Genomic DNA, 24675 nt, shown 5'->3' on the forward strand with positions numbered 1-24675 from the left:
GTATAATGACAAATTTACTTCTAGTAAACTAAACCCTCAACGTTTATTGAACTCAAGTGCCCATTCTTTCATTCCTTAATGGTGGTAGGGACCATTGTATTATGGTGTTGAAGACTGCTTCATAATTTGGTCAATAAGGGTGTTCAACCGTATGGATTATCTACAGTTTGGATTAAATCATTTATATATTTAAGTTAAAATTAAATTGAAATAATTAAAATTATTCATGTACGGATTGTGTCATGAGTTTAAATTTATAGATGTGATCAAAATTAAATTGAATCAATAAAAAAATTTAGAACTATTTGTTTTAGCTTTAAATACGGCTAATATTGAGACTCCAAATGTTAGAACGGCAAGTGTTGGGACTTCTTAAGATATTACTTTTAGGTGTATTGTTATTTGTTTCACCTTTTTTCATATTTATTTTTTATGTCATACTTATAATATTAATGAATCATATTTTGTTCATTTATTTCAGCAAATCTAATTGTAGCAAAGTTTATTGCAAAAAATTAATTTGTAGAAAATAATTATGATTCAGACTATTACACTAAATATTGTTGAAGAATATTTTACTTTAATATGTAATAGTCTATTTTATAATATTACATTGATGGTATTAAATGAAATAATTTGGTTACTTTTAGACATCTGATAATATTGCGTTAATTGTATTAGATATTTAGATGAATCATACTATAAAAGAATAGTTCTAAAAAAGAAAAAAAATCAAATTTAAATGGGTAACCCATTGACCCGATCCGAACTAAGCTGATCAAATTTGATTAGGTCAGGTCATGAATTTGTCCAAAATCGATCCGAACCAGCATGCGGACACCCCTATTGGCCAATACTCATAATTAATTACAACTATCAAAGTTTATAAATATATGTACAAGATTTAAAAAAAACAAGGGAATATTATTATATTAGTAATGAAAAATATAAAAATAACAAGTAATTAAAATTTTAAAGGATAAAATATGTTTGAGATCAATGTAAAATTTGTAATTTTTTAATTTCGTTCTTATAAATAAATTTGTATTAATTTGATTCTTGTAGAAATAAAACATTTTTTTTGTCCCTCAGTGATAACTTAGTTAGACAGTTTCCTTACGTGCCTAATGAATTTAACTATTTTCTCTTACTACCTTCCCAAACATATTCGAAAGACACCGCAACTGTTGCTTTATCTTTCTCCCTGATCTTATCAGAAAATGTAAAAAAATCATCTAACAAGTGATGAAAAATTGTAATTCATGAAATTTTTAGCCGCTGAAAATTGTTTAATTTATTTTGGAGAATTTTAGCCGCAGAAAATTGTTTAATTCATTTGAAACTAAATTACACATGTAATCTTGTTAGTAATGTCATATTAACATCGAATGGAGTCACAAAACTAGAAAATATGTTTTACTTTTTACAAAGACCAAACTTATAAAAAAATTTCATGAACACAAAATTAATATTTTTAAAATTTTATGGGACCCAAAACATATTTTACCCTAAAATATATTATTATCTTATTCGGATAAAATTGGGTTTTAGAAATAACATTTTATTTTTGGATTCGTTAAGGTACATATTGAGTTGTTTAAACTTTGACTAATTAATGCCACTCAATATTTAAAATATAATGATTAAACAATTAATGATAAATAATAATATTTTATATTTAAATTAACATATGTGTTTTATAATCTATATTCTATAATGCAAAATATAATTTTATTTTGTTTTCATATTTTTAAAATTATAACTTAAGTTGATATATTTAAATTTCTATATATTTTGTGAAAATCTTAATTGAACCATATCATTATTCAAGACATTCCAAACAAGTTCAGGTCTATGAAATTAATCTCAAAATCAAGCTGAGCCCGTCTCATAAACATGTATAGCTTGGACTAGTGGTAATGGGACCATAGTAAATAGTAGTAGTAGTTTATTTGAGTCTAGAGTAACTAGCTAGAATCTGTTATGTGGGAAAATAGGCAGCAGGGGATGAGGGGCGCCCAAATTTAATGCCATATAAACGAATGGTCCAGAATTTGGATATTGGTGAAGAGATTTGCCTGTTCCCCAGCAACCAACTCGAAGAAAAGTTGACCCTAGTACCACATTAATCCATTTAACTAACTCAATAAATATTACAGTATATTTGTTGCTTTTATTTTTTTCTTCTCCCGCATTATAGATGTAACTGCCACCCTGCCATTGATTTCTTTCTTCCGTATATGGCAACGAAATTAAAAGCATCACTACAAGACAAAGGCTCTGCAGTCTAGATATCAATATCATTATTTTAATCTGAAATATCAGAAAAATTATGAGGGTCTTGCAGGTGTTTCAGGCCCAAAATGGGTGCTGTTATTCTGCACTTGTGATCACCGTATATAGTGTCTTACTTTTAGATTGATTTGAGAGAGAGACTTGTTTGGCTTGTATTGAAAGGTAAGCAATCCAAGGTTAGAGGCTGAAAGAGAGTGGAAAAACAGACTAGTCTTAGGAGTGAGGTATCGAATGAAGGTGAAACTTGCTCAAGTGAAGAAGCAAAATCACTTGCTTGTGAAGAAGCTCACAAAATCTCTTGCAAGTTTGGAGGCTCTGAGCCTTGTTTTTGGGAATTGCAAGCTAAGCAGGTTTAACTTAGTAGCTAGCCCTTCTCTCCCTTCTTATATATATTTTCCACTATTCAGCAATCAATCATCATGCCTAATTGCCTCTTGTTGTGAAGATTCACATCATCATCATCATCATCATCACATATTCATCATTTGAGGTTTTGAAAGAGAAGAAAAAATGAAAGCAACATTCTGTTTTTTTCTGCTAGCTCTACTAATAGTGAGTTGGGAATCTGCAGTAGTAGTAGCAAGGAGGCCCTTCCCTTCAACCGATGGAATGTGCCATCCAGGTTAGTTATGAACTGCATGCCACTAATTTTGATAGATTGACTTCTTAACATTACTTTTCCTTGCAATTATGTGTTCATCATATATATTCATACCTCCTCAGCTTCAACGTTTCTGTCAGTCCATTTCCTTACTTAAATATATTTTCAAAACATGGAGTATTAAACAACCCGTCTTAAATAATTGGTGCAAATTTTTTATGTATTTAGAGGTGATTGGAACATTTTTCTTAATTGCATTAATCATTTAAAATGAGATTGTTTTAACCTTATTTTTTTACTTCCCCTTTTTCAACTCTTTGACAATTTACTAATTTATTCTTTAATTTTGTCCCATGTTGTCTATGCTCCATCAGGCCCCAAAGCGGCACCAGGACCAGGGCCCGTGTCTTCACCATCTAATACTGTAGAGTCAGAAAAGGTCTGTCTTCCTTCTAATGGAGTATATTCTAGCTAGTAACATACTGATATGAGAAATTATTAGTTAGGTTGGATCAACACGTATTCAAGTTTTTTAATTTAGTTGAGACTAGGATGATTTTAAATTATCTAATAATTTCTCCGTGGTGAGAGTTAGTGTGCCTAACATGTTTAATTTCTTCCCTTTGTCAAAAGGGTTTAATGGAAGAAGCATACTCATATAGAGTGAGCAAAATAGGGTCAAGTCCACCAAGTTGTGAGCACAAGTGTTATGGTTGCACTCCATGTGAAGCGATTCAAGTGCCGAGCACCAGCAGCTGGCGCAGTCATTTGGGGTTGCAGTACACAAATTATGAGCCCGAGAGTTGGAAATGCAAGTGTGGTCCTTCCCTCTATAGCCCGTGAACGTGAATCAATATACTATGTAACTATGTTCTTGTTCATACCCATTTAATATAGTTGATGTATAATCAATGATCTCCTATCTGTCTCTCACCTTCATATTTATAGTTCCCTCGTGTACAAACATCAATTCAAAGGATTTTATTATGTCATAGTTGTGACTACAATGCAAATGCCAACTTATCTATAAACATCGTGCTTCACTAAAATAAAACAAAATACGAAGTAATTATGCCCTCGGTAAAGTGATGCACTAGTTAATTCAAACAAATTACTTCTTTTTTTAAGAGTGTGTTTGGATGAGAGAATTTAAAATTCTGAAAAATTTTAAATTTTAATTAAAATTCTTTTATTTTCAAAATTTTGTGTTTGGATAAAAAAATTAAAATTATGAGGGTGAAAGAAAATGAATGCAAAAAGAAGATATGATTGGTGTGGTTCCAAAGAAAAGAATATTGATGCGGGAGGGGAGTCGCTAGAGAACCCGGACATGACAGTGTACACCACTATACCTGACCAAATTGACGCTGGAGGGTGCAGTTTTATGTGTTCCCCTATGCCCCTACCCGATTGACGTTCCATGAGGTCAGATGATGCAGAATAAAAGTGATAAAGAAAATACGAGAAAGTTTTGGAAGGTCAAGAAGAGAATTTTAATTTCTCATAGAAAAAATTAAAATTTTACATCTTTAATTCCAGTTAAAATCTGTCCAAATACATTTTAATTTATTTATGCCATCAGATTCTTTTGAAGAGTGCTTAAGACGGAAAAAGTATAATATACCATCAGTATCAGCAAACACCAAGCGAATATATCGCAAAAATTGAAGTTAACATGCATGTACAAGGTCTAGTTTAGTCTAGTCCACGTCATTAACAGGTTTATCTTCGTTTCTTGGGGGTGGAGCCACCCAGCCTTTGCATTTCAGTTCCTATCTTCTTCGCATCCACCAATGAATTAGTGCGTTTTAACCTGATCTCAAGACTGTAGAGTGGATCAACTTTGCAAGTTAAAAAATATTGTAATTAATTGTTATCATTATCATTTTTTTTAAAATTATCGAAATTCATTTCAATATTATACATTGAAATTATCAGTTTTGAAAAATAAAATAAGATTTTGCGTGATGTTCTAAGAATTCTTGTTTAATGTTGTTCTTTTGGGCCCTTTCTTTTACCCAAAGCAAAACTGTAAACCCTTATGAGTTAGTTTGTGTACTTAATAAAAGCCACAACAAAGTGGGCCAACTGCGTTAAGCTGGTGGAATTGACACCCCCTCCAACGATTTACGATATTTAATATTTGTTTTAAAAAGAAAAACATTTTCATTTGAAGTTTTCAGCGTTAGTTGGTTTGAGCACACACATTCAGGTGAAAAGTAGATCATTATACTATTACCAAATTGCCCTTGTCTTTGTCTCTGATCGATTCAAATCAAATCTGAATTACTATATATAGAGAGTCCCGCACTCTGTAACTGATTCTATTTCTCGGAAATGGCGTCTTATGTAAGTTTCTCTCTATCTCTCTTTTCGCTCAACTTCTGACAACTTTCGTGCCATATATCTCATGCTGCTCTTCGTTGCACTCAATCACAATCACAATGCAATACCTGAAAATTACCAATACATCTGCTACTAAATAGTTTCAACTCTTTGACATTATTTATTTTCATTGATCCGTCAAAGGTTGAATCTTCTCCTTTTTTTTCTTCATTAGTACACGGATCGGCTAGTGATTCGGAATTTGAACAATGATATATCTGTGAATTCGAGATTTATATCTATTTCTGTTGAAGACGTTCTATTCTCAGTATTTGCTCATAAACATTACCAACATCAATTTATTATTCTATATCTGCGTTTCTGAAAGCATTGCTATTGATGCTGTGTGCTTAGATAATTGGTAACAAGATAAATAGATTCATTTTTCTCTTCTTTAGTTTCAATTGGAATGCTGCAAGTCTTAATTTGATTCTCCTTCATTAAGAGAATACTCTGTTTAGCTTGGGATGATTTTGTACGGTTTGTGTAATGTCCAATGCAATAACCATGTGCTAACATGTATTATAAAATTTATTGTTCTGTGTCTATGAAGGAGAACAATTATCAAACTGAAAAAAAAAAAAAGTGTTGCACCTTCCTTAATGAATGAGATGATGTGGTAAAATGATTAAATCTTATTGGAATTCTGTATAATAAATTGATCTTTTAATGATATTTGTTTAAGGGCTCATGTCCGTCGATAAAGAATATTCTTCTTCTAGACTCAGAGGGAAAGCGTGTGGCAGTCAAGTATTTTTCAGACGACTGGCCAACCAACAACTCAAAGATAGCTTTTGAGAAGTTTGTGTTTAGTAAGACTGTTAAGACAAATGCTCGAACAGAAGGTAAGCATCACATTTTGCCAGGCACTTATCAAAGTATCAAGTCATAAAGATTTTTTGACAGCCAGTGAGAGAGAAAAGAAAGAGAGACAAGATGAAGTATGATAGGTGATATGATTTGATAGGAAGAGAAAGATATACAGAACATAAGGGTATTAATTGGGTGTTTTATATTTGTGGGTGTTAAAAAATAAGGACTCAATTTTATTTGGGGTCCGAGGATGCTAGTATTTCCTAGGGTTGGTTATACCTGTCTGACATAATTCTTGATGTTGAATAGATAGATACTTTTTTTGTAGGATACTAATGTTATGCATATTTCAGTTTCAAGTACCTGTTTAAAAAATATCAAAATTTAATTAGCCTTTTGAGTTTGAAAGTGTTTTCATGAAGCGCAACAGTTCTATCAAATACGTAATCTTTTGGTCGAACCCTTTGGTATATATTATTTAAAAAACAATTAGGTTGAGATGTTGATTAGTCAATCACAGAAGGTATCATTAGTCTTCAATTTAATTCTAACTTCTAACACATGATAAAAACAATTCTATCGACATCAGGCTTGATTTTTCCGCTTTTTCCTTTTTGATCAATATCAAATTATCAATATGCATCCAACAATATCATATAATAGTCCTGTTTCTTTCGTAACTGGTATATTGTTTCGCATTATCTACAGCTGAGATCACATTACTCGACAACAATATCATTATTTACAAATTTGTACAAGATCTCCATTTCTTTGTCACTGGTGGCGATGATGCAAATGAGATCATTTTAGCTTCAGTTCTTCAGGGTTTCTTTGATGCAATCACGCTTCTCTTGAGGTATTTTAGGTCGAATTTTGCTATCTGGATTTTAAATTTAGATGCACTTTTCTTCATCATGCTTCTTCTGTCTTGTATATTTTTTTTTTGTGCCATTTACAGGAACAATGTTGACAAAAGAGAGGCGCTGGAAAACTTGGACCTCATTCTTTTATGCCTTGATGAGATTGTTGATGGAGGGTATGCATCTGTTATTAGTTACAATTTGTTGTTTGCATTGCGTAAAAGTTTTGATCTATTTTCTAAATATTTCCTCCCTTGAAGGATGATACTTGAAACAAATGGACCACTTATTGCTGAAAAAGTTACCTCCCATAGCATGGATGGTGCTGAATCCCCCCTGTCTGAGCAGGTAATGCAACACTCTTTCTGTTTTGTCTCTTTCACTAATGTATGCTTATTGTTTCAGTTTACATTACAGAAACACATAGCTTGCCATGTAGACCTGAGGTTCCTACATTTATTCCCCATACTAAACTTACTTTTGCGGGCCCTAAACTGTTGTTATGTAACACATTTTCGTTAGGGTACTTTTATTGTGAAAAAATCAATTTTGATACTTTACGGACTAATTTTTGGATAAGATCAACATATTGCTTTGATCATCAATCTGATACTAAAATTCTAATACTGCAGACACTAACTCAAGCCTGGGCTACAGCTAGAGAACATTTGACAAGAACCCTTCTAAAATAAAGTTCGCCTGCAAAGGAGCTTCGTTATATTCTAGAGTCTTTTTTTATTTATTATCTACACAGTTTTTTTAATGTTTTATCTTCTCATTTGTTGTGAGATACTGCGATATGAGTTTCATATCATATTCAACGCTGATTTTTTATTCATTATTATTCCTGTTATTATTTTTTGAATACTGAAAAGGATTTATTTATCCTAAATAACCATTTAACCCCCCCAAAAAATGGGGTTGTCTAATTCACTCTTATGTTTGTCTAATTTTACTTCTTTCCATTTAATCCTGTTCGCAATTTTCTTATATTCCCCTCATTAAATAGGACAATCAAATTGATAAATTATTCACAATCATATCATCTATTTTATAATCATACAGCCTAACTCGGAGATAGGTGCTACGGCTACACTACGTCGGGCTTTAGCCACATACCAGAAGAATTTTATTGTAACAGTTTTTTTTTTTTTAAAAAAGAGTCGAGGATTAAATAAAAAATATTAAAAACCAAAATTATGCGAGAAACTAAAATATAATTGAGCCAAAAGATGAAAAGTTAAAAAGTTGGTAAACATATATGCATCTTATATTTTGCCTCAAACAAGAGTGAAAAAGTTAATAACGAAACACACAGCAAACTGACATATTTAAAAGTGCCCAAAGCATTGGTTTATTTATTCTATAATATATTTGTAAATAATAAACATATTTAAAAAATTTTAATAAAAAATTATTACAACTATAAATTGCATGATTATAAAATAATAGGGTGTATAGTTTATCTTCCATATAAACATAAAAAAAGTTCGTGACAACCTCCTATAATAGTCTCCACCTGCAATGTTGAAAGCATGATTTGAATTTTATTTGACGTTCATCATGCCCTTTTTAAAAGAAAAAAGGGGAAATGTTATTATATTTTCCACAAAGTCACTTTGATAAAAAAAAAAAAAAATCTTTCCACAAAGTCACTATATAATGACTAGCCATTATTTGAATTATATGTTTAAAGTTATATTTGTCTAAACCCTAAATCCTAAATAAAACAACGATCACCTGTAAAGAAAAAATACAAAGTCTCAAAAAATAAACATCTTCACTCAACAATGTTTTTAAGTTCTATTTCTCACATTTGATATGTAATCCGGGCATATCCATGAGTGTAATAAAGGAGGCCAATTTTTTTTACATAATTATTTAAGTATTTGACTTCTTATGGATAAATACTTACTAAATAATAAATTTAACAACTAATTATTATTAATTTTGTGGATAAAATTAGAGATATAATCTACACCCAAAAAATTTAAAACAAATATAAACTTAAAAACATATTTTCTTTTGTTAATATTTTTAATTTTTCTTTTTCTTTCTCATATATTAGTAATAAATGATACATTCTGATCAATCTTTGTTCTTTGTAAGTAACCAGTTTTGTATGAGACCATATTTTGATAAATCCTGTAACAAATACCACAATGAAGAAAACTTTGAAGGACCAACCAATCAAGAGCATTACTAATTGAAACTCTAACATAGAGTCAAAGATAGTACAGTGGATATCAGTGTAATGTGATGATCATAATTACAAGCATGATGAACAATGCGAACGACACAATTCCACATTGTCGTCTTCATCAAATACAGCGTAATCACAATCTCCTTAAACTTAAGCGTATTTCGAAACTCCCAAATAATTTTCCATTCTATCAGTTGAACAAATTGAAACCACAACAACTTGCATTAGAATTAAAACTCCTTGGAACTCAGTTATTATTGTGTTAGTTTAATTTAATATATTATAAAATTATATAATATTAAAAATACTTGTTTAATTATTAGCACTTCAATTGTGGTATCAATAAATCATGAAGGACTATAAATCCTCCAAGGAAGGGGTTGTGGTATACGAATTGGAATTAACGACCTATGAGTAAAGTACACGGCCTGGTTGTTAATATCTAAACAAATGTAGACAAAAGTAAAGAACAAGTTCTAGATGCAAAAATATGCAAATATTTCAACCAGAATAGTATAGAAACACAATTCGAAAAAGTATTTAAATATATACAGAATATATAAGTTTATTCCTAAATTAGATCATATCAAACAAATTCCCTTTAAACCTAGTAGTTAGAACAAGTGATGTTCAGCTCGTCTTGGCTCTAGTATACCCATATGTCCACCGAAAGGATTTTAAATAAACCTGACACTTAACAATTAACATAGTTGCAGCGAGAAATTTAGGTGTATTTGTGTGATTTTGGACTTTTGGTAGCTAATTTACCAGTGTCTAGGGATCTTCCAATATATGACGCTTCTAGAAATCAGCCTAGTCCTTATCAAAGAAATTCCAAGAAAGTTTTGCAAAACCCATTAGATACAATATATATATATATATATATATATACTTTTCGTTTTCCAACTTTTGATCCGAACGAACGATATCTGGAGTAAACCTGAGGGGTGGAACTGAAGACTGCTCTGCAGCCATATCTTTTGAGGGCATTGTACCATCTGCTGACTTCCAATAGCAAATCACTTCCAGTAAGGATGGTACCTTCCGGTTGTAGGACCATCACCCTTCTCAGCCACTTTGCTGCTGTCATAGCCACCACTGCCATTGAAACTACCAGCTCTTCCATATGCATTAACATCTCCATAGGAAGTAATGCCGCTACCATAACCCCCAGGATTACCATAGGAATTGAGTCCATAACCACCAAAGCAATACATTGGCCCACCATATCCAAATTCATAGCCATATCCACAATAGCCACCATAAACAGTGGCAGCACTTCCCCCAAAACTCCCATCAAAATGACCATATGCTCCGTTCATTCCAGAACCTGTATACTGTCCACCTCTTTTTCCATGATTACGATTTCTAGAACTATTCCCACCATGTCCATCCATTTCATTGCCAAAACCACCGTATGACTTTCGTGAGGTGTTGCAGTAATCAACTCCAGATCTTTTGGGCTCAGCCCTTTTAATCTCAACCTAAATGATTTATAGTCAGACAAGGGTATCGAAAAGAATAAACAATAAACAAATAAATAGCATCAGCTTCTGTGCAGTACAATAAGAATATTTTAAATTTAATTTCAACAGTTTCACTAACCTGCTTGCCTCCAATTTCATGTATTTTTCCCACTGAAAAAACCTTTTCAACTGAATCTTCATCATCAAAAGTGACAAATCCAAAGCCTCTAGATCGCCCAGTGTTGTGATCTAGCATGATTTGGCACTCAATAACATTGCCATAAGGTGAAAAGTATTCCCTCAACTCATCTACAATGTACAGAATCCATTAGTCAGAAGACAGAATACACAAATTCTAATATAACCAAAGAAAAATAACGGTGGTGGATTCGCTATACCATCAGTGAAAAACTGGGCTATTCCCCCAACAAATATCTTCTTTGTTTTGAATACTCCAGTAACATCCACGTCCTCCCTTGGGACTGTCCTCTTCACTTCAACCTAATAAAACAAAATTGAATTTGTCATCAGGGGCAAGATGCACTACTACAATGTTTGAGCCTACATCTACATTTTGAAACAAGAAGTTACCACTCTGTGATCAATGGTATGTTCCTGTGCCAAAACTTCATCTGCAACAGCTGAATTGGCAAATGTTACAAAGCCAAACCCCCGTGGCCTTCCAGAAAGTTTATTTGTCATTATCACTGAATCAGTTACTTCTCCATATTTGCTGAAGTAATTAAAAAATGACTCTGACAAAAAAATTATAGAATGAGAAAATTATATAGAAAAAAGCAGCATGGATTTCATCTTCCACTATATTATTATTGTATCTTTCACTTTTGGTTAGGACATATACAAGTGAACATCAAAAAATGAATGAACAAACAGAATAACAGATGCCAAAGAAATTGACCTTGATTTGCATATATGGCATAAATCAATCAAGAGTGAGGAAAAAAAAACTGCACACACTCTGATCCACATTTCAACCTTAATAACATTTTGCACCAGATAATAAACTTCAAGATATATTCAACAACCAAGATAAATAAGAGGCCATGCCCATATTCAGCTTCAACTAAGTAGGGCTAATCAGTACTTCAGATACTCTTGAAAGTAGTATAAAAATTCACCATGAAACCATCAGCAGCAAAAACAAATGATCATGTGCAAGTGAGCATGCATTGAATGAGTGAGAGATAAATTTCATTTAATGATCTAAGCTTATATGGCATTTCAATTTCTTTAATAAGAAATGGTGAAAAAAAAAATGAATTGTAGAATCAGTTGATCTGTATGGATGATACGAAATTGCACCAATTCAATTCATTCATGGGTCATAAGATTCAGCAATCCAAGATTCCTCTTATGATATGAATCAATAGCTTGCCGAATTGAATAAAAAACATGAATCATAAGATTCTAATAACTAGGATCGGCTGCTGCCGCTATCCAAGATCAGTAACTATGCGTTAAATACTCCATTGGATTGCAGCACCCAATTAAGATATCAAGCGAGCATTGAGTAGAAAGTTGTCAATAATTTAAGAACAAGCTTTAGAACAAATTATCTAGTCCAACAGGGGAAGATTGAATTTAAGGAGAAGAAGAAGTGAGAATACCTTGAGAAGTCTCCCAAGAAATTCCTCCAACGAAGAGTTTCCTAAGACAAAAAAATAAAATTGTCAGAGGAGAAATTCTGGAGCCCAAAACAATGCAAAGAAAAAGAACGTTGCAAAACCCCTTTCTCCTCAAAACGCATGTACTAATACACACTACAAATCTAACTAACCCTGAAAAGGAATCACGACGATTGAAGGAGGGTTTTACGTGCTCATCATTGACATCAACATTGTAGGCATCAGCCTCGGATTCCAATTGCGAGTGTTGAGAGACATAATAGTAATCCATCAGCGTTTAACTATTCTCTAACCCTACAACGCCAAAAACAGTGCATGCTATGCTATGATACAAAATAACAAATTGATGTAAGAGTCAAAAAACCCTACAAGTCTAGAGGTAGAAGCGTTCGGTTATGATTTTGAAACCTATTATTCCCTTCCCCGCTACCGCTAAGTTTATCAACAGAAAATTCGACCCTACCGTCATAATCATTTTGAGTAAAACGTCGTCGTACTTCTTTTTTTTTTTAATAAAGAGAGGAGAAAAAAACATATCTCTTTGCCAAGTAAATTTTGGGTCAATTTGTACTGGTGTATATTTAAATTATTATTTTAGTATTCCAAATACATATGAGAAATGTTTATTTTATAATTAAAATTTATAATAAATAAATATTTTAAATATTTAAATTATGTTTTAATTAAAATTCATAGTAAATAAATATTTTTAATTTATAATAAAATTTGTAGTGAAATATAATATTTTTTTAATTATTGATAAAAATTAAAAATATATTCGAATTTAATTTAAAAATAAAGAAGAAAAGAGATAAGAGATTAAACAAATCAAAGATTAAGATAGAAAAAAGTGGTTTGAAACAATCTAGATTTTTTTTGAACAAATGTCAATCAAATTAAATTTAAAATTAAAATATATATTTGAAGAAATAAGATTAAAATAATTTTAAATAATTAAATTAAATGTTTATTATATGAGATTAGGACAAGACGCATATCTCAATAAAAGTGATAATAACTTTAAAAGTATTTTTATTCAAGAAAATTTCATAAAACCACTTGTTGAAAATAGCTCCAGTTTAGAAGCTATTTTTTATGTCTCATTCGTCATTATAATTATAATTATAATTAATATGTTTATTTTAAAAGTGATTTTTAAGTTATTTGAATCTAATAGAAGAACTTTTCTCTAAAAAATTACAATAAAATAATTTTTTAAAAAATGTTTTTTAATAAAAAAAATTGGATATAAAAAATTACTTTTGAATAATTATAGTAATAGTTATCACACATATTATTCATAAAAAAGGTATGAACATATTTTACATATTAATAATTTTCATCTATATCATGTGACTTCATATTAACGAAGCAAATGTTTTTTTTAATAAATCACAAAAAAATGATAACAGTAAAAAGTATTTTTGATGACAAAATTTTAAAGGAAAACTTATTATCTCAATCTAAGGTAAGGAACGTCAGTTATAAAGAATTTACATATACTTCACTAAAAAAACAAGGAAATTTTTAAATTTGTAACTTGTCAAATATTTATTCCATTTAGGGATGGCTAAACCCCACTACGAATTAAAAATAGATAACTTAATAAATACGCAAAGTTAAAATAAATAATTTTTTTACATGCTGCTTAATGAGACGAGCGGATAATCCCATGAACATTCACAATTTTAAACTATTTGAATATAAACATCTTTAATTATATGAAGCAAATTATTCTAATTTATTTTAATATAAATATGTTTTTTTAGAGGAATATAAATATATGTTTAAAATTATTTATTTTTAATTTGATTTTAATATCTATTTAATATGTGAAACTCATTTTAAGTTCTTAAGGGAGTTTATCATTAGATTAAAAAGTTACTAACCTGTAAAGCCCACTATAAATAAGTTAATAAGCCGTAGTGAAGAATTTAGATCACTAAACATGAGACTTTTAAATAAGGAAACAAGCAACAATTCTACAATGCACTATACTCAAAAGGGTGCATGGTTGCACCTTTTTTCTTACCTGTCATTACAGATTGACTTAGCTTCAAAAAAGATTAAGTAAATTGGATTTTGACCCACACCCCCACAATTTCCATATATTAAAATAGAAAACAAGAAAACCTCAGGGCCGAAGAAAAAATGTTTGTTCCAGAGACCCATATGTTCTTTCTTGCAGTGTTTGGATTTGTTTGTACATTTGGAGGTACATGAACTCAGTCACGTCCCTCTTGCTTTTGATACCCACTTCCACTTGTGCTATCAAAATCTCAAGCTTGGCTGAACCTAACATGCCAAGAAATGCTTGTGAAGATGCACCTGCATGACTGCACGAATACACTTACTGAATTAAACTCTCTTCAGGGAAGCATTGGTGGTGTTGTGGATTTGGCCACAATCATTTGGCTTCTCGGAAGCTCCAATTGTCGTCCTTCAGGGATGTTTTACTATCATAGCTCCTGGTTTGATGATGTCTGAGAGAGATGGGTTACATGTTTCGGTGTGGATTTGCTCCATTGAGACTGATATAAACACATATATACAAGATAAGAACTTAATCTTAAATAACAACAAAAACCAATTAAACATTTTAAGACCAAATTCATAAATTGTTTTTTCTTACACAGATACCTGTTTAAATTTTTTGGCAGACCATATGTTCAAATTACAAGGGTGTTTCCATGCACCATTTGGCAGACGGAGCATGTTAGAAAAGATTCTGCCAACAAGCAAAGTTTTACTTCTTTCAAAGTATAATTATAAATTTGTGTTTAGCTAAATTTTCAAAGCTTGAACCTTGCTTGTTTCATTTGATTATAACTTGGTTATTTTATTTCTTTTTAAAAATTCTTCCTAAGTTACTTTTAAATCTATTACTTTAAATTTAAAAAACATTTTTATGCTTAAAAAGATGAAATAAATAAAATAAAAGTGAGTGTGTGAGTTATTTTTATAAAGAAAATAAAAAATGTAAATATAAAAAATAAAAAAGTTTATTATAAATTTTTTTACTATTAAGATTAGAAGATAGAAATTTGAAAATGAAAATGGTGAAATTTTTATAAAGAAGTTTTTAAGTCACTTATTTAAAATATAAAAAAAAGTGAGTGAGTTATTTGCAAACTATTAGCATCAATCCTATAAAGTCAGAGGGAGGAACTTATTTAAATATGTAATCCTAACTTCAAGTTTGAACATGTTTATTTAGCTAAATAAACCAACTTGATCAACATTCATGTTGCTAACCTTGGCATTAATCATCCAATTCATCATCATCATCATCTTCAAACTCTTCCTCTTCTTCATCATTTTCCTCTTCCTTATCATCACCTTCATCAGCAACAATGAAGCCTCCTAGTGTCTCATCATCATCATCTACTTCTTCACCAGTTTCATCAACACTAGTCGCTTTCTTTAGTTTAGAATTTTTACTAGCTTTGGTATCTTTGATACCTCCTTTACTGTCTTTTGACCTTGTGGAGTACCTGGGCAGCTTACCTTTCCGCATATTGGCAACAAGGTTCTTATCATCACTTTCACCAGTCCACTCGTCATCTTCATTCACCTTACCCATTTTTTTGCTTTCCCGTCATTTTCCTCCTCTCCTTCTCAACATCTTCCTCATCCTCACTATCCTTCCTAGGTTCCTGAAGGAACCACTTCCAATTCTTCGCATTCCGAATCATCCCCTTGGGATAGTGGTCAAACTCGTGCCCCATCACAAGAAAACCAAACTACGCATTTTCAAATCACATCACAAGAATTTAATTTCTATGCACTATTAGCCTAAATTTTTTACATGATCATCCAATCAAAAATCACAAGCATGACTTTTCAAGGTAATCATTGTAAAACAGTAAAAGTCAACACATTTACTATACATGCCAATTTGTAAAAACTCTTTAGATTGTCAGTGTATACACTATTTACCAGTATCATGATATCTTCAAAAGGATTCACATATTCATCAGTCATGCTCAAAAAAACCACTGTGAGCTCAAAAAAAAAAACATGTAATCATATTTAAATTATACTACCATTGGAAGGTTACACAAGCACTCGCAACCCATATAATCTTCACAAACTAGCAAAAATACAATTTTAATTTCAAATCATATAGTACATTACACAATGTTGCTGTGAAAAAGTACCCATATTTACAGCGCAAGCAACCAACCAAATTCACACGAGAAATGCAACAAAATTGAAAGATGAAAAAGAAAGGCAATAATAATACCTTTAACGGGATCGATTTCCGAAACGTGAATTTAGTCAAGGTTAAGTTGAGGCTGAGGTTGAATGTTGTTGAGAGTGAACCAAAGTGGTGTGTTGGGAGAGAAGCAGAAACGGTTTCCGAGTTGCAAGTGACCCATGTCGAACTTTCTGAAGAGTCTAAGCGCTTCTCCGTCGTACACCCAAAAGGGGTTCTTCCCGATGGCTTGGAATGAAACCCTCTGAGTCTGAATGTTCGAGTTCGAAGGACACGTGGCGACGAGACACTGTGCGGTCTTCGGTGTTGAACCCACAGCCTCGTCCAAACACTGTTTTCTCATCCTTTCCCAGTGCCGTTTTGGAACCATCTTCACCTTGAACTTCAACTTCCACCTCCATGCTTTGATTTTCCGCAACCCAGAAATTCTTCTAAATTGGCGAAAAAAATGTAAACACCCAACGTCTAGCGGCGTCCATCAATCAAAATTCCATTTTTACCCTGTCTTTCCCGTAATATTCCCCTGCTTAAATACTAATAAAATATTATTTTATCAAACAAGATATTTTAAAAAAGAAATAGAAAAGAATTTTTGGAAACAAAATCCCATAATATAACAGTCATACTTTTCTTTCTCAATAATAATATTTAAGAAAAATGGATAGCATGTACCTCATTTTGGTTGTAAGGGTAGAAGGAGATAAAAGTAAAACTAAATTAAAAAAAAATAAAAAAACTTCAAATGTATTGTTTTTCAATCATTTTCTTGCAAATTTTGACTCCTGATTTATTAAATTTAGTAAATTTTATCACATACAATATTTTGTAACGATTTTTCTAATTGAAGGAAAAAAAATTACAATGTTTCCTAAATTGAGAGACAAAATTTGCGGAAATAAATTAGAAGGTAAAATTCACAATATTATGAAACTTTGGGGGAGAAAATGAAAATCTTGAGCAAAAAAGAAGAAGAAAAAAAATGAGGTAAAAAAGAAATGAAAAGGATAGAGCTATGAAAAAAAAAAAAAAAATCTTTGTCCCTCTTATCTGTAATGCTACTGGGTGTTGGGAGTTGAGAGTGAAGCTCCTGGGTGTGGTGTGGTGTAGGTGAAGTGCAATCTGTGTTGATGCGTTCCACGTTTTGCTGCCACTTGAACCTTTCACCCGTCATGATTATGAAGGGCTTCTCTGCTCCCATTTCATCATATGTTTCGCCTCGAGCTCAAGCCGGTAAGTTTTACTATTCCTTTCAATTACGGTTATGTGCAATACAATGGTATAAGCATTGCACCAATTCAATTCAACCATTAATCACAGTCTCTCTGTGCCCTGCTTTCAGTCACTGAGCCACCGGCGCGGATTGGCTTTTTGGGCCTCGGAATCATGGGCTCCCCAATGGCCCACAATCTCCTTAAAGCTGGGTCGGTATCTACGCCTGCCTCAACTTATCATCTTACTTTCTCAATGCATTTTTTCAATTTTTGTTCTAATTAATTAACATTCCTTGTTGTAGTGTTGATCTCACTGTTTGGAATAGGACCAAGAGCAAGTGTGACCCTCTAATCAGCCTCGGAGCAAAGTAAAGTTCTTCAAATTCAGCTACATAAGTACTATAATTAAGTAGTTGTGCATCTCTGGATAATACTTGCATTTGAAAGGACACATTAGGAGAAGAACTAAACCGTTAAATTTCAATGTGTGTTTTAAAGCCAATGTTTTTTTTTTTTTTTTGTTTCTGCAGATATAAACCATCTCCTGAGGAAGTAGCAGCATCTTGTGATGTCACCTTTGCCATGCTCGCTGATCCTCAAAGTGCAGTGCGTATATTTTGCTCTAGTTTTTTTATGACTATATATTAGTGTCTAAGCTGATTCACTTTGTTCCGTATCAGGTGGATGTCGCTTGCGGGAAGCATGGGGCTGCAAATGGAATGGGTCCAGGGAAAGGGTGCCATATTTAAACTAAAAAGTTTTAAATTTTTTCTTCACTTTCTTGCATATTGCTTCAGATGATGGCATTTGAAATCAATAGACTCTTTTTTCTTCACTCTCTTTGATTCTCCTCATTCCTTATCATCTTTCCATTCAAAATTGTTATATCTACTTTGATTTTAGTCTATCCATAGTTTTCAAGATATTGCATATCTTGGTTCATCATATTACCAATATCTGTAAGCCGCGCGCCTATTTGATTGTTTACTTTTTTAAATAGCAAAATGAAAAACAGATCTTAGTCTGATGGCAAGCTCAATGCCTTATCTATTTTCAGATATGTGGATGTTTCAACTGTTGATGGGGACACTTCTAAATTGATTAATGGGCACATGAAATCCACTGGAGCCTTATTTTTGGAGGTGCAGTTGTTTATAGTTTTCAATCCATATCTATTCTTTATGGCATATACAAGGTGTTGTGTAGTTAGGATATGCAATTATGCATTGCATTAGTCAGATAGTTAGATGAATGGTTTTGTAAGTTGTAACACCTATGAAGCCATTTCTATGTACCCACAGGCTCCAGTTTCCGGATCAAAAAAGCCAGCAGAAGATGGGCAATTGATATTTCTTACAGCAGGTGAATATTCTTATTCAACTGCTTATTCAATTTGGCACGGGAAAAGTGTTGTTGAAGGGATATTTAATTTTTTACAAGAAAATTTGGGCTGAGATGTGAAGTCATGTAAGTTACAACATCTATTCCCATACAAGGTAGCTGCAGCTATTTAATATATGAACTTATAAACAGGTCATACTGTAAAGAATTTTTCCCCCTTTATAGCTCCCATTTGCATAATTAACTCTACCATTGTGAATGCATTCAGACTGTATTCTCACCGGAGTATTGAGCACTTGAAACTGAGGCATTGTGTATAATATATTTCAGGGGACAAAAATCTTTATGAAGCAGTTGGTTCTCTCTTGGACATCATGGGGAAAGTACATATATCTAGTCCTTTATTTAAATAAAATTCTCTAATCATTCTGGCAAAACAAAGAATTAGTTCATGCATGTTTTATGCTTCTATGCAGTCTAAATTTTATCTTGGTGATGTTGGAAATGGAGCTGCAATGAAACTTGTTGTCAATATGATCATGGGCAGGTCTCTCTTATAATCTGTCTCCTGCCTTGCTGATACTTATCGTTGCAATAATGGTTAAGGTGACACTATTTCTTTATTTATTTTCCAATTATTTATAGTATGATGGCATCCTTTTCTGAAGGCTTACTTCTCAGCGAGAAAGTTGGGCTTGATCCAGATGTGCTAGTGCAGGTAATTGGCTATTTCTGATTCCATGAAATAAAACCCACCCGATATGGTCTACGAAACATTTCCCTAGATTTCATATTGATGTCATGGATTCTTGTGCATTCTACTTTTCATCAGATAGACTGATACTAATAAAAGTATTTTGAGTTTTTTTGTGGCAAAAATGTTCCACTTGTTTCTAATTTAGATCCAGATGATCATCCCACAGTTGGAAGATTAGTCAACAGTTGGAAGAATAGTCAATGTAATTTGGGGCTTTTCTAGCTAAAATTTGCTTTTAATGTGTGTGTGTGGATTTGCAGGGCGTTTCATTATTAAAGCCTGTTGAGTCCTTCATCCATCTCTTTGGACTGCAGTAAATTTTGTAGTGAACAAACAACATTAACTTCTTACCCTAATATGATGAATCACGGAGAATTATTTACTGGATGAAAATTATGATAAGTGAAAACATGTCATAGACAATTACAGAATTTTTTATATTAATAATTTTATTTTCACTATATTTGTTCCTGGTTACACTTGTTTGTTCACATTACTCCTAATCCTAGGAGAACTATTTCCCCTCAATTTGTCTTTCTTTGATGTTAAAAGATTCATCTTCATTGTTGTTTATAAGGAAGTTCATGTCATGGGTACTTGAAAAAAATTTGGTAGATCCTTTATGAAATGGCAATTTTGCAGGTAGTTTCACAGGGTGCCATTAGTGCTCCAATGTACTCAACCAAAGGTCCTTCCATGATACAGTCGCTTTATCCAACTGCTTTCCCTCTAAAGCATCAGCAGAAGGTGTGTGAATGTTCACATTCCTGTTTTATAACTTTTAGACATGATTAATTTTGCTAGCTCACACAAAATTAATTGTGACAGGATCTAAGACTAGCCTTGGGGTTAGCAGAGTCTGTTTCCCAACCTACTCCGATTGCATCAGCTGCTAATGAGTTATATAAAGTTGCAAAATCCAATGGCCTTAGTGATCAGGATTTTTCAGCTGTCATTGAAGCATTAAAATCCAAATTTCAGCACTCGGAAACCAAGTGACATTCTTATGAGAGACAAGTTGAAGTTGAAAACCGTAGTAAGCTAGGTGATATGAATCAAATATAGACGTACATTGTGAGGCTTGACCATTTAAATTCATTCCCTGAATTGTAGAAATATATTTGAATATTTTTCCAATGTTGTAAAATTTTTGGTTAAAAATTGTTTTCAATGAACATCTCGTATAGATGTTCTCCTCTTAACCCTTTTTCATTGGATGTCCACGCATAGCATACCTACTTCTCAAGGGGATTAAAATGTACAGCCCAGGTTACACACGTAATACTAAGTAAGTAGTAAAAAAATTCTCAGTGTATGGGATGTTCAAGTTTTCCTATATATTTCGTAGTTAGTTACTCTCTTTGCATAAAAGTAGGTTTCATTTATTTGAAACGGGGTGAGGGGAGTGCAAGACATAATCAGAGTGTTTCACTTCCGGGGAAACATCAAACATGGCTACCCTCACTTTTGTAAAATGGGTGATGGCTGAAGGTCTAAAAATGCGCCATCACCTTGAAACTTTCAATTATTTGTCTAAAGTTTAAAAGAATATGAGGGCCCTAATCTGCACTTCAAACTTCACACAACTCTCATAATTTTATTTGGTTGCACTGCATAATGTGTTGTCAATCAATGCAGATCTTTACTCACTCCATATTGGAATATAAGGAAATATAAAAAAATAATAATAAAATGTTTACAACCGAATAAGAATTTTAGTTAATTTTATTTACTCACTCCATATTGGCCCTAAGATCACTTCGACGTCTTCATATTTATGGCTGCACACAACTTGATGCATCAAATCTTCATATCCTAGTTAATGGTTTAAAGTCTTTGGAAACATTGAAGTTGGAAGAATGCCGTAACTTGTTTGAAATTCCAGACTACATCAACCTCCTATCATCATTGCGTGAGTTGTTACTAAAAGGAACAGATATTGAGAGTGTTTCTGCAAGCATCAAGCATCTTTCAAAGCTGGAAAAGCTTGACTTGAGTGATTGCAGAAGGCTTTATTCTCTGCCAGAGCTTCCACAGTCCATAAAAGAGCTATATGCCATTAACTGTTCATCCTTGGAGACTGTAATGTTCACTTTGAGTGCTGTTGAAATGCTACATGCATACAAGTTACACACGACATTCCAAAATTGTGTAAAATTGGATCAACATTCACTCAGTGCTATTGGAGTAAATGCTTTATGTGAACATAAAGAAAGTGGCATATGATCAATTTTCAACAATTGGAACCAACTCAATCAAGTTTCTTGGTGGTCCAGTTGATTTTATCTACCCTGGAAGTGAGGTTCCAGAGTGGTTCGTGTATAGGACTACACAGGCTTCAGTAACTGTTGATCTCTCTTCTTCTGTTCCATGTTCCAAGATCATGGGTTTCATCTTTTGTGTTATTGTTGATCAGTTCATTTCAAACGACAACTATATTGGATGTGACTGTTACATGGAAACCGGTGTTGGTGAAAGGGTCACACGTGGGCACATGGATAATTGGTCTAGCATACATGCCTGTGAATTTTTCTCCGACCATGTGTGTCTGTGGTATGATGAAAAATGCTGTCTGAAAAACCAAGAATGTGAAAGTGAAAGCATTGAAGAACTTATGGCAAGTTATAATCCAAAGATTTCATTTGAATTCTTTGCTAAAACTGGAAGTATTTGGGAAAAGCGGATCGATATTATGGTTAAAGGGTGCGGAGTGTGTCCAGTATATGACACAGAATGTGACAATTTCTTTAAACAGATGGAATTGGAGTTGGAAATGACATTGCAATCCACGGCAACTAAAATGTCAAGTAAGGAAGCAACACTCGCTCCAAAACAGGTATGTAAGAAACTGATCTTTCCACACCATCAAATTGGAACTTGGAAGAATGCAACACAAGAGTTGAAAGATATACTGTTCCTGTGATTCTCTTGAAAGGTAAACCTACCATTTCTTGATATGTATTCTATTGGATAGAAGAGGTTCCTTTTCAAGTGTTGAATGATGCACTTCATTTTCAATTGAATATGGTCCAAATTTGACAAGGGCGAACGTTGGTTGCTAATTTAAGAGATCTGAGAATTCTTTTATATTGTGTGTGTGTGTGAAGCTTTTATTCTTTTAATAATAGTGGCGATTCAAAAACTCTTATAATAATTTAATTTTATCAAATTACTAAAAGAGATCATCTTTCTCACTTCACTGCATAAAACAAGTTCCCCTGGCCTAGAAACTTGACTCAATTTTTTTTTTTATCAAAATGAAACTTTTTTTTAATGTTACTTACATAGAAGAGAATACTTGAACCCCTCAATAAATTGAATTTTGTAAAACCTACGAAATAAAAATGTTCGATTCTTACATATACTTTAACGAAACCATCTTATTTTCCACTGTATTGATTTGATAAATCAATTAATCAATAAAAAAAAATTATTCAAATCGATAAACCCTTCACGCACATGCTTTGCTCATCTTCTCTTTTATTTTTTATAATTTTAAATATTATAGTAACTGTTAAAAATGTCGGTATGGTAAATTAATTAGTATATAAAACACTAACGTTGTTAGTTTCAGTCTAGTGGAAGGAAAACATCGATCCAATTTAAAGATAAAATATCAAAATCAATCTTTTATTGGACCAAAATTATTTTTATTAAAGAGACATAGATTTTTATTAAGAAAAAAAGACATAAGATAAAAATATATTTTAATCAAATAATTTTTAAGCTAAATTGCAATTTCAGTTCTCTTAATTTCACTCCCTCACCTTCGCAGGCCTTGTTACTGCAAGTCATTTATGTTGCAATTTCGCACAAACCCAAGGACCTCCGCTCTCAAAAATATATAAAACAAAAAAGCAAATACACAATTGAAGGATATAGCTTATGCTCAAACCGTGGCTTGCAAAACTAATGAGCTAGTTTTAGAAGACAAATTTGATGCACAAACTGCAAGCACAACACAAAATTTTGAAATTAATGAGCTAAGTTTATACGACAAATTTTATATTACATTATAAGCCAAAGCTCAAAATGTCTTTGGTCATTTGAACCCTAAATTGGGGGAACAACTTCTCTACTTCATCCTTTCCTCTCTCATAGGCTCCAAAACGGTGTGACTCTCACGTCCAGTAAAACGGAAGTCGCTGACCACTGATTTACCTCACGCGTTTATCTCGGAGAAAGAAGGAAGAAGGAACCGTGTTAAACAAATTAAGTTGATTAGGTTAGTTCTAAATAGTTTTTCATTTTCTTAATAATTTAATTAATTATATAAAATGAGGTATTTTTAAGAAAGCAGATGAAATTTTTACACATCATCTTGTCAATGTTTGATTTAATAGTCAATGCATAAAAATTAACAGATCAACCAAAATTTCCAATTTTTTAAAATAAAAAGAATAAATGTTTCAACTAAAATTATAAATTCATAAAAAAATCAAAATTATAATTTAATGTAATTTGTATTATTGAGCATGAAAATAAATAAGTAAATGATGAATTTACTCTTTCAAATTGTATTTTGCTATCACAATAATCTTGAAAATTAAAGAAAATTCAAAGTCTCCAACTTTTTAGGATTTCATTTAATTCTCTAAAATTAATTATTTTTTTCATTTTAGTTCTTACTTCAAGAACTTAAATGATAATAATAACCTATTTTTAGAGATCAAAATAAAAAAATGATCAATTTTAGGGGTTTGAATGAAACTTAATACATTTAAAAAATTTATTTGATTTTTTTTTAATTTCAACAGTTAATGTTACAACGAGTAAGTATAATTATTTTTTTACTAAATTGATTATTTTCTCAAAGTATTTTTTTCTCGTACTGAAAAAAAAAGTAAGGAAATTTTCCTTCATATTCTGAAAAGAATA

The 24675-nt window shown here is 32.0% G+C and overlaps 4 protein-coding genes, 1 long non-coding RNA gene and 1 pseudogene across 7 annotated transcripts; 4 read left to right on the forward strand and 2 right to left on the reverse strand.

Moving 5' to 3' along the window:
* The first annotated feature begins 1830 nt into the window (after nucleotides 1-1830).
* On the forward strand, nucleotides 1831-3890 carry LOC114373501 (EPIDERMAL PATTERNING FACTOR-like protein 3). Of its 3 annotated transcripts, none has more exons than XR_003658410.1 (4): nucleotides 1831-2645; nucleotides 2837-2917; nucleotides 3271-3335; nucleotides 3530-3890. XR_003658410.1 is itself a non-coding variant. In XM_028330975.1 (3 exons), the coding sequence occupies exons 1-3, from the start codon at nucleotides 2806-2808 to the stop codon at nucleotides 3737-3739; spliced, it is 387 nt and encodes a 128-aa protein (XP_028186776.1). In that variant the 5' UTR covers nucleotides 1831-2805; the 3' UTR covers nucleotides 3740-3890. The 3 variants fall into 3 exon arrangements, 1 of the variants encoding a protein (XP_028186776.1); XR_003658411.1 differs by having other exon boundaries at nucleotides 2867-2917; XM_028330975.1 differs by having other exon boundaries at nucleotides 1831-2917.
* A 1223-nt stretch (nucleotides 3891-5113) lies between these two features.
* Nucleotides 5114-7875, forward strand: LOC114375693 (coatomer subunit zeta-2-like). The gene is made up of 6 exons (XM_028333544.1): nucleotides 5114-5245; nucleotides 5967-6126; nucleotides 6803-6950; nucleotides 7053-7130; nucleotides 7215-7302; nucleotides 7587-7875. The coding sequence occupies exons 1-6, from the start codon at nucleotides 5234-5236 to the stop codon at nucleotides 7644-7646; spliced, it is 546 nt and encodes a 181-aa protein (XP_028189345.1). The 5' UTR covers nucleotides 5114-5233; the 3' UTR covers nucleotides 7647-7875.
* Nucleotides 7876-9648: 1773 nt separating this feature from the next.
* LOC114374462 (heterogeneous nuclear ribonucleoprotein 1-like) lies at nucleotides 9649-12691 on the reverse strand. The gene is made up of 7 exons (XM_028332102.1): nucleotides 12422-12691; nucleotides 12252-12292; nucleotides 11215-11378; nucleotides 11022-11124; nucleotides 10763-10932; nucleotides 10156-10641; nucleotides 9649-10117 (listed from the first exon to the last, which is right to left on the reverse strand). The coding sequence occupies exons 1-6, from the start codon at nucleotides 12538-12540 to the stop codon at nucleotides 10177-10179; spliced, it is 1062 nt and encodes a 353-aa protein (XP_028187903.1). The 5' UTR covers nucleotides 12541-12691; the 3' UTR covers nucleotides 9649-10117; nucleotides 10156-10176.
* Nucleotides 12692-14199: 1508 nt separating this feature from the next.
* On the reverse strand, nucleotides 14200-16998 carry LOC114374713. Its single transcript, XR_003658619.1, has 3 exons — nucleotides 15525-16998; nucleotides 14357-14800; nucleotides 14200-14301 (listed from the first exon to the last, which is right to left on the reverse strand). It is a non-coding gene; the product is annotated as an uncharacterized LOC114374713 (long non-coding RNA).
* Nucleotides 16999-17515: 517 nt separating this feature from the next.
* Nucleotides 17516-21007, forward strand: LOC114377558 (glyoxylate/succinic semialdehyde reductase 2, chloroplastic). Its single transcript, XM_028336119.1, has 12 exons — nucleotides 17516-17718; nucleotides 17828-17909; nucleotides 18002-18067; nucleotides 18230-18305; nucleotides 18380-18435; nucleotides 18757-18841; nucleotides 19001-19061; nucleotides 19371-19423; nucleotides 19517-19587; nucleotides 19686-19758; nucleotides 20440-20544; nucleotides 20626-21007. Exons 1-12 carry the CDS (start codon nucleotides 17616-17618, stop codon nucleotides 20794-20796), a joined length of 1002 nt encoding a protein of 333 aa, XP_028191920.1. The 5' UTR covers nucleotides 17516-17615; the 3' UTR covers nucleotides 20797-21007.
* Nucleotides 21008-21248: 241 nt separating this feature from the next.
* On the forward strand, nucleotides 21249-22833 carry LOC114373407 (annotated as a pseudogene).
* The last annotated feature ends 1842 nt before the right edge of the window (nucleotides 22834-24675 follow it).

This window comes from Glycine soja, chromosome 11 (assembly GCF_004193775.1).
Source record: "Glycine soja cultivar W05 chromosome 11, ASM419377v2, whole genome shotgun sequence".
Taxonomy (NCBI): Eukaryota; Viridiplantae; Streptophyta; class Magnoliopsida; order Fabales; family Fabaceae; genus Glycine; species Glycine soja.

Bases quoted from the DNA above. Each gene is read 5' to 3' on its own strand.
- LOC114373501 (XM_028330975.1), top strand. From the start codon at position 2,806: ATGAAAGCAACATTCTGTTTTTTTCTGCTAGCTCTACTAATAGTGAGT. The intron at 2,918-3,270 runs GTTAGTTATGAA...ATGCTCCATCAG, and splicing joins CGATGGAATGTGCCATCCAG to GCCCCAAAGCGGCACCAGGA. The intron at 3,336-3,529 runs GTCTGTCTTCCT...CTTTGTCAAAAG, and splicing joins ATACTGTAGAGTCAGAAAAG to GGTTTAATGGAAGAAGCATA.
- LOC114375693 (XM_028333544.1), top strand. The intron at 7,131-7,214 runs GTATGCATCTGT...CCTCCCTTGAAG, and splicing joins GATGAGATTGTTGATGGAGG to GATGATACTTGAAACAAATG. The intron at 7,303-7,586 runs GTAATGCAACAC...CTAATACTGCAG, and splicing joins AATCCCCCCTGTCTGAGCAG to ACACTAACTCAAGCCTGGGC.
- LOC114374462 (XM_028332102.1), bottom strand. From the start codon at position 12,540: ATGGATTACTATTATGTCTCTCAACACTCGCAATTGGAATCCGAGGCT. The intron at 11,125-11,214 runs GTAACTTCTTGT...TTGTTTTATTAG, and splicing joins ATACCATTGATCACAGAGTG to GTTGAAGTGAAGAGGACAGT. The intron at 10,933-11,021 runs GTATAGCGAATC...TGTACATTGTAG, and splicing joins AGCCCAGTTTTTCACTGATG to ATGAGTTGAGGGAATACTTT.
- LOC114377558 (XM_028336119.1), top strand. From the start codon at position 17,616: ATGCGTTCCACGTTTTGCTGCCACTTGAACCTTTCACCCGTCATGATT. The intron at 19,424-19,516 runs GTACATATATCT...GCTTCTATGCAG, and splicing joins TCTTGGACATCATGGGGAAA to TCTAAATTTTATCTTGGTGA. The intron at 20,545-20,625 runs GTGTGTGAATGT...TAATTGTGACAG, and splicing joins CTCTAAAGCATCAGCAGAAG to GATCTAAGACTAGCCTTGGG.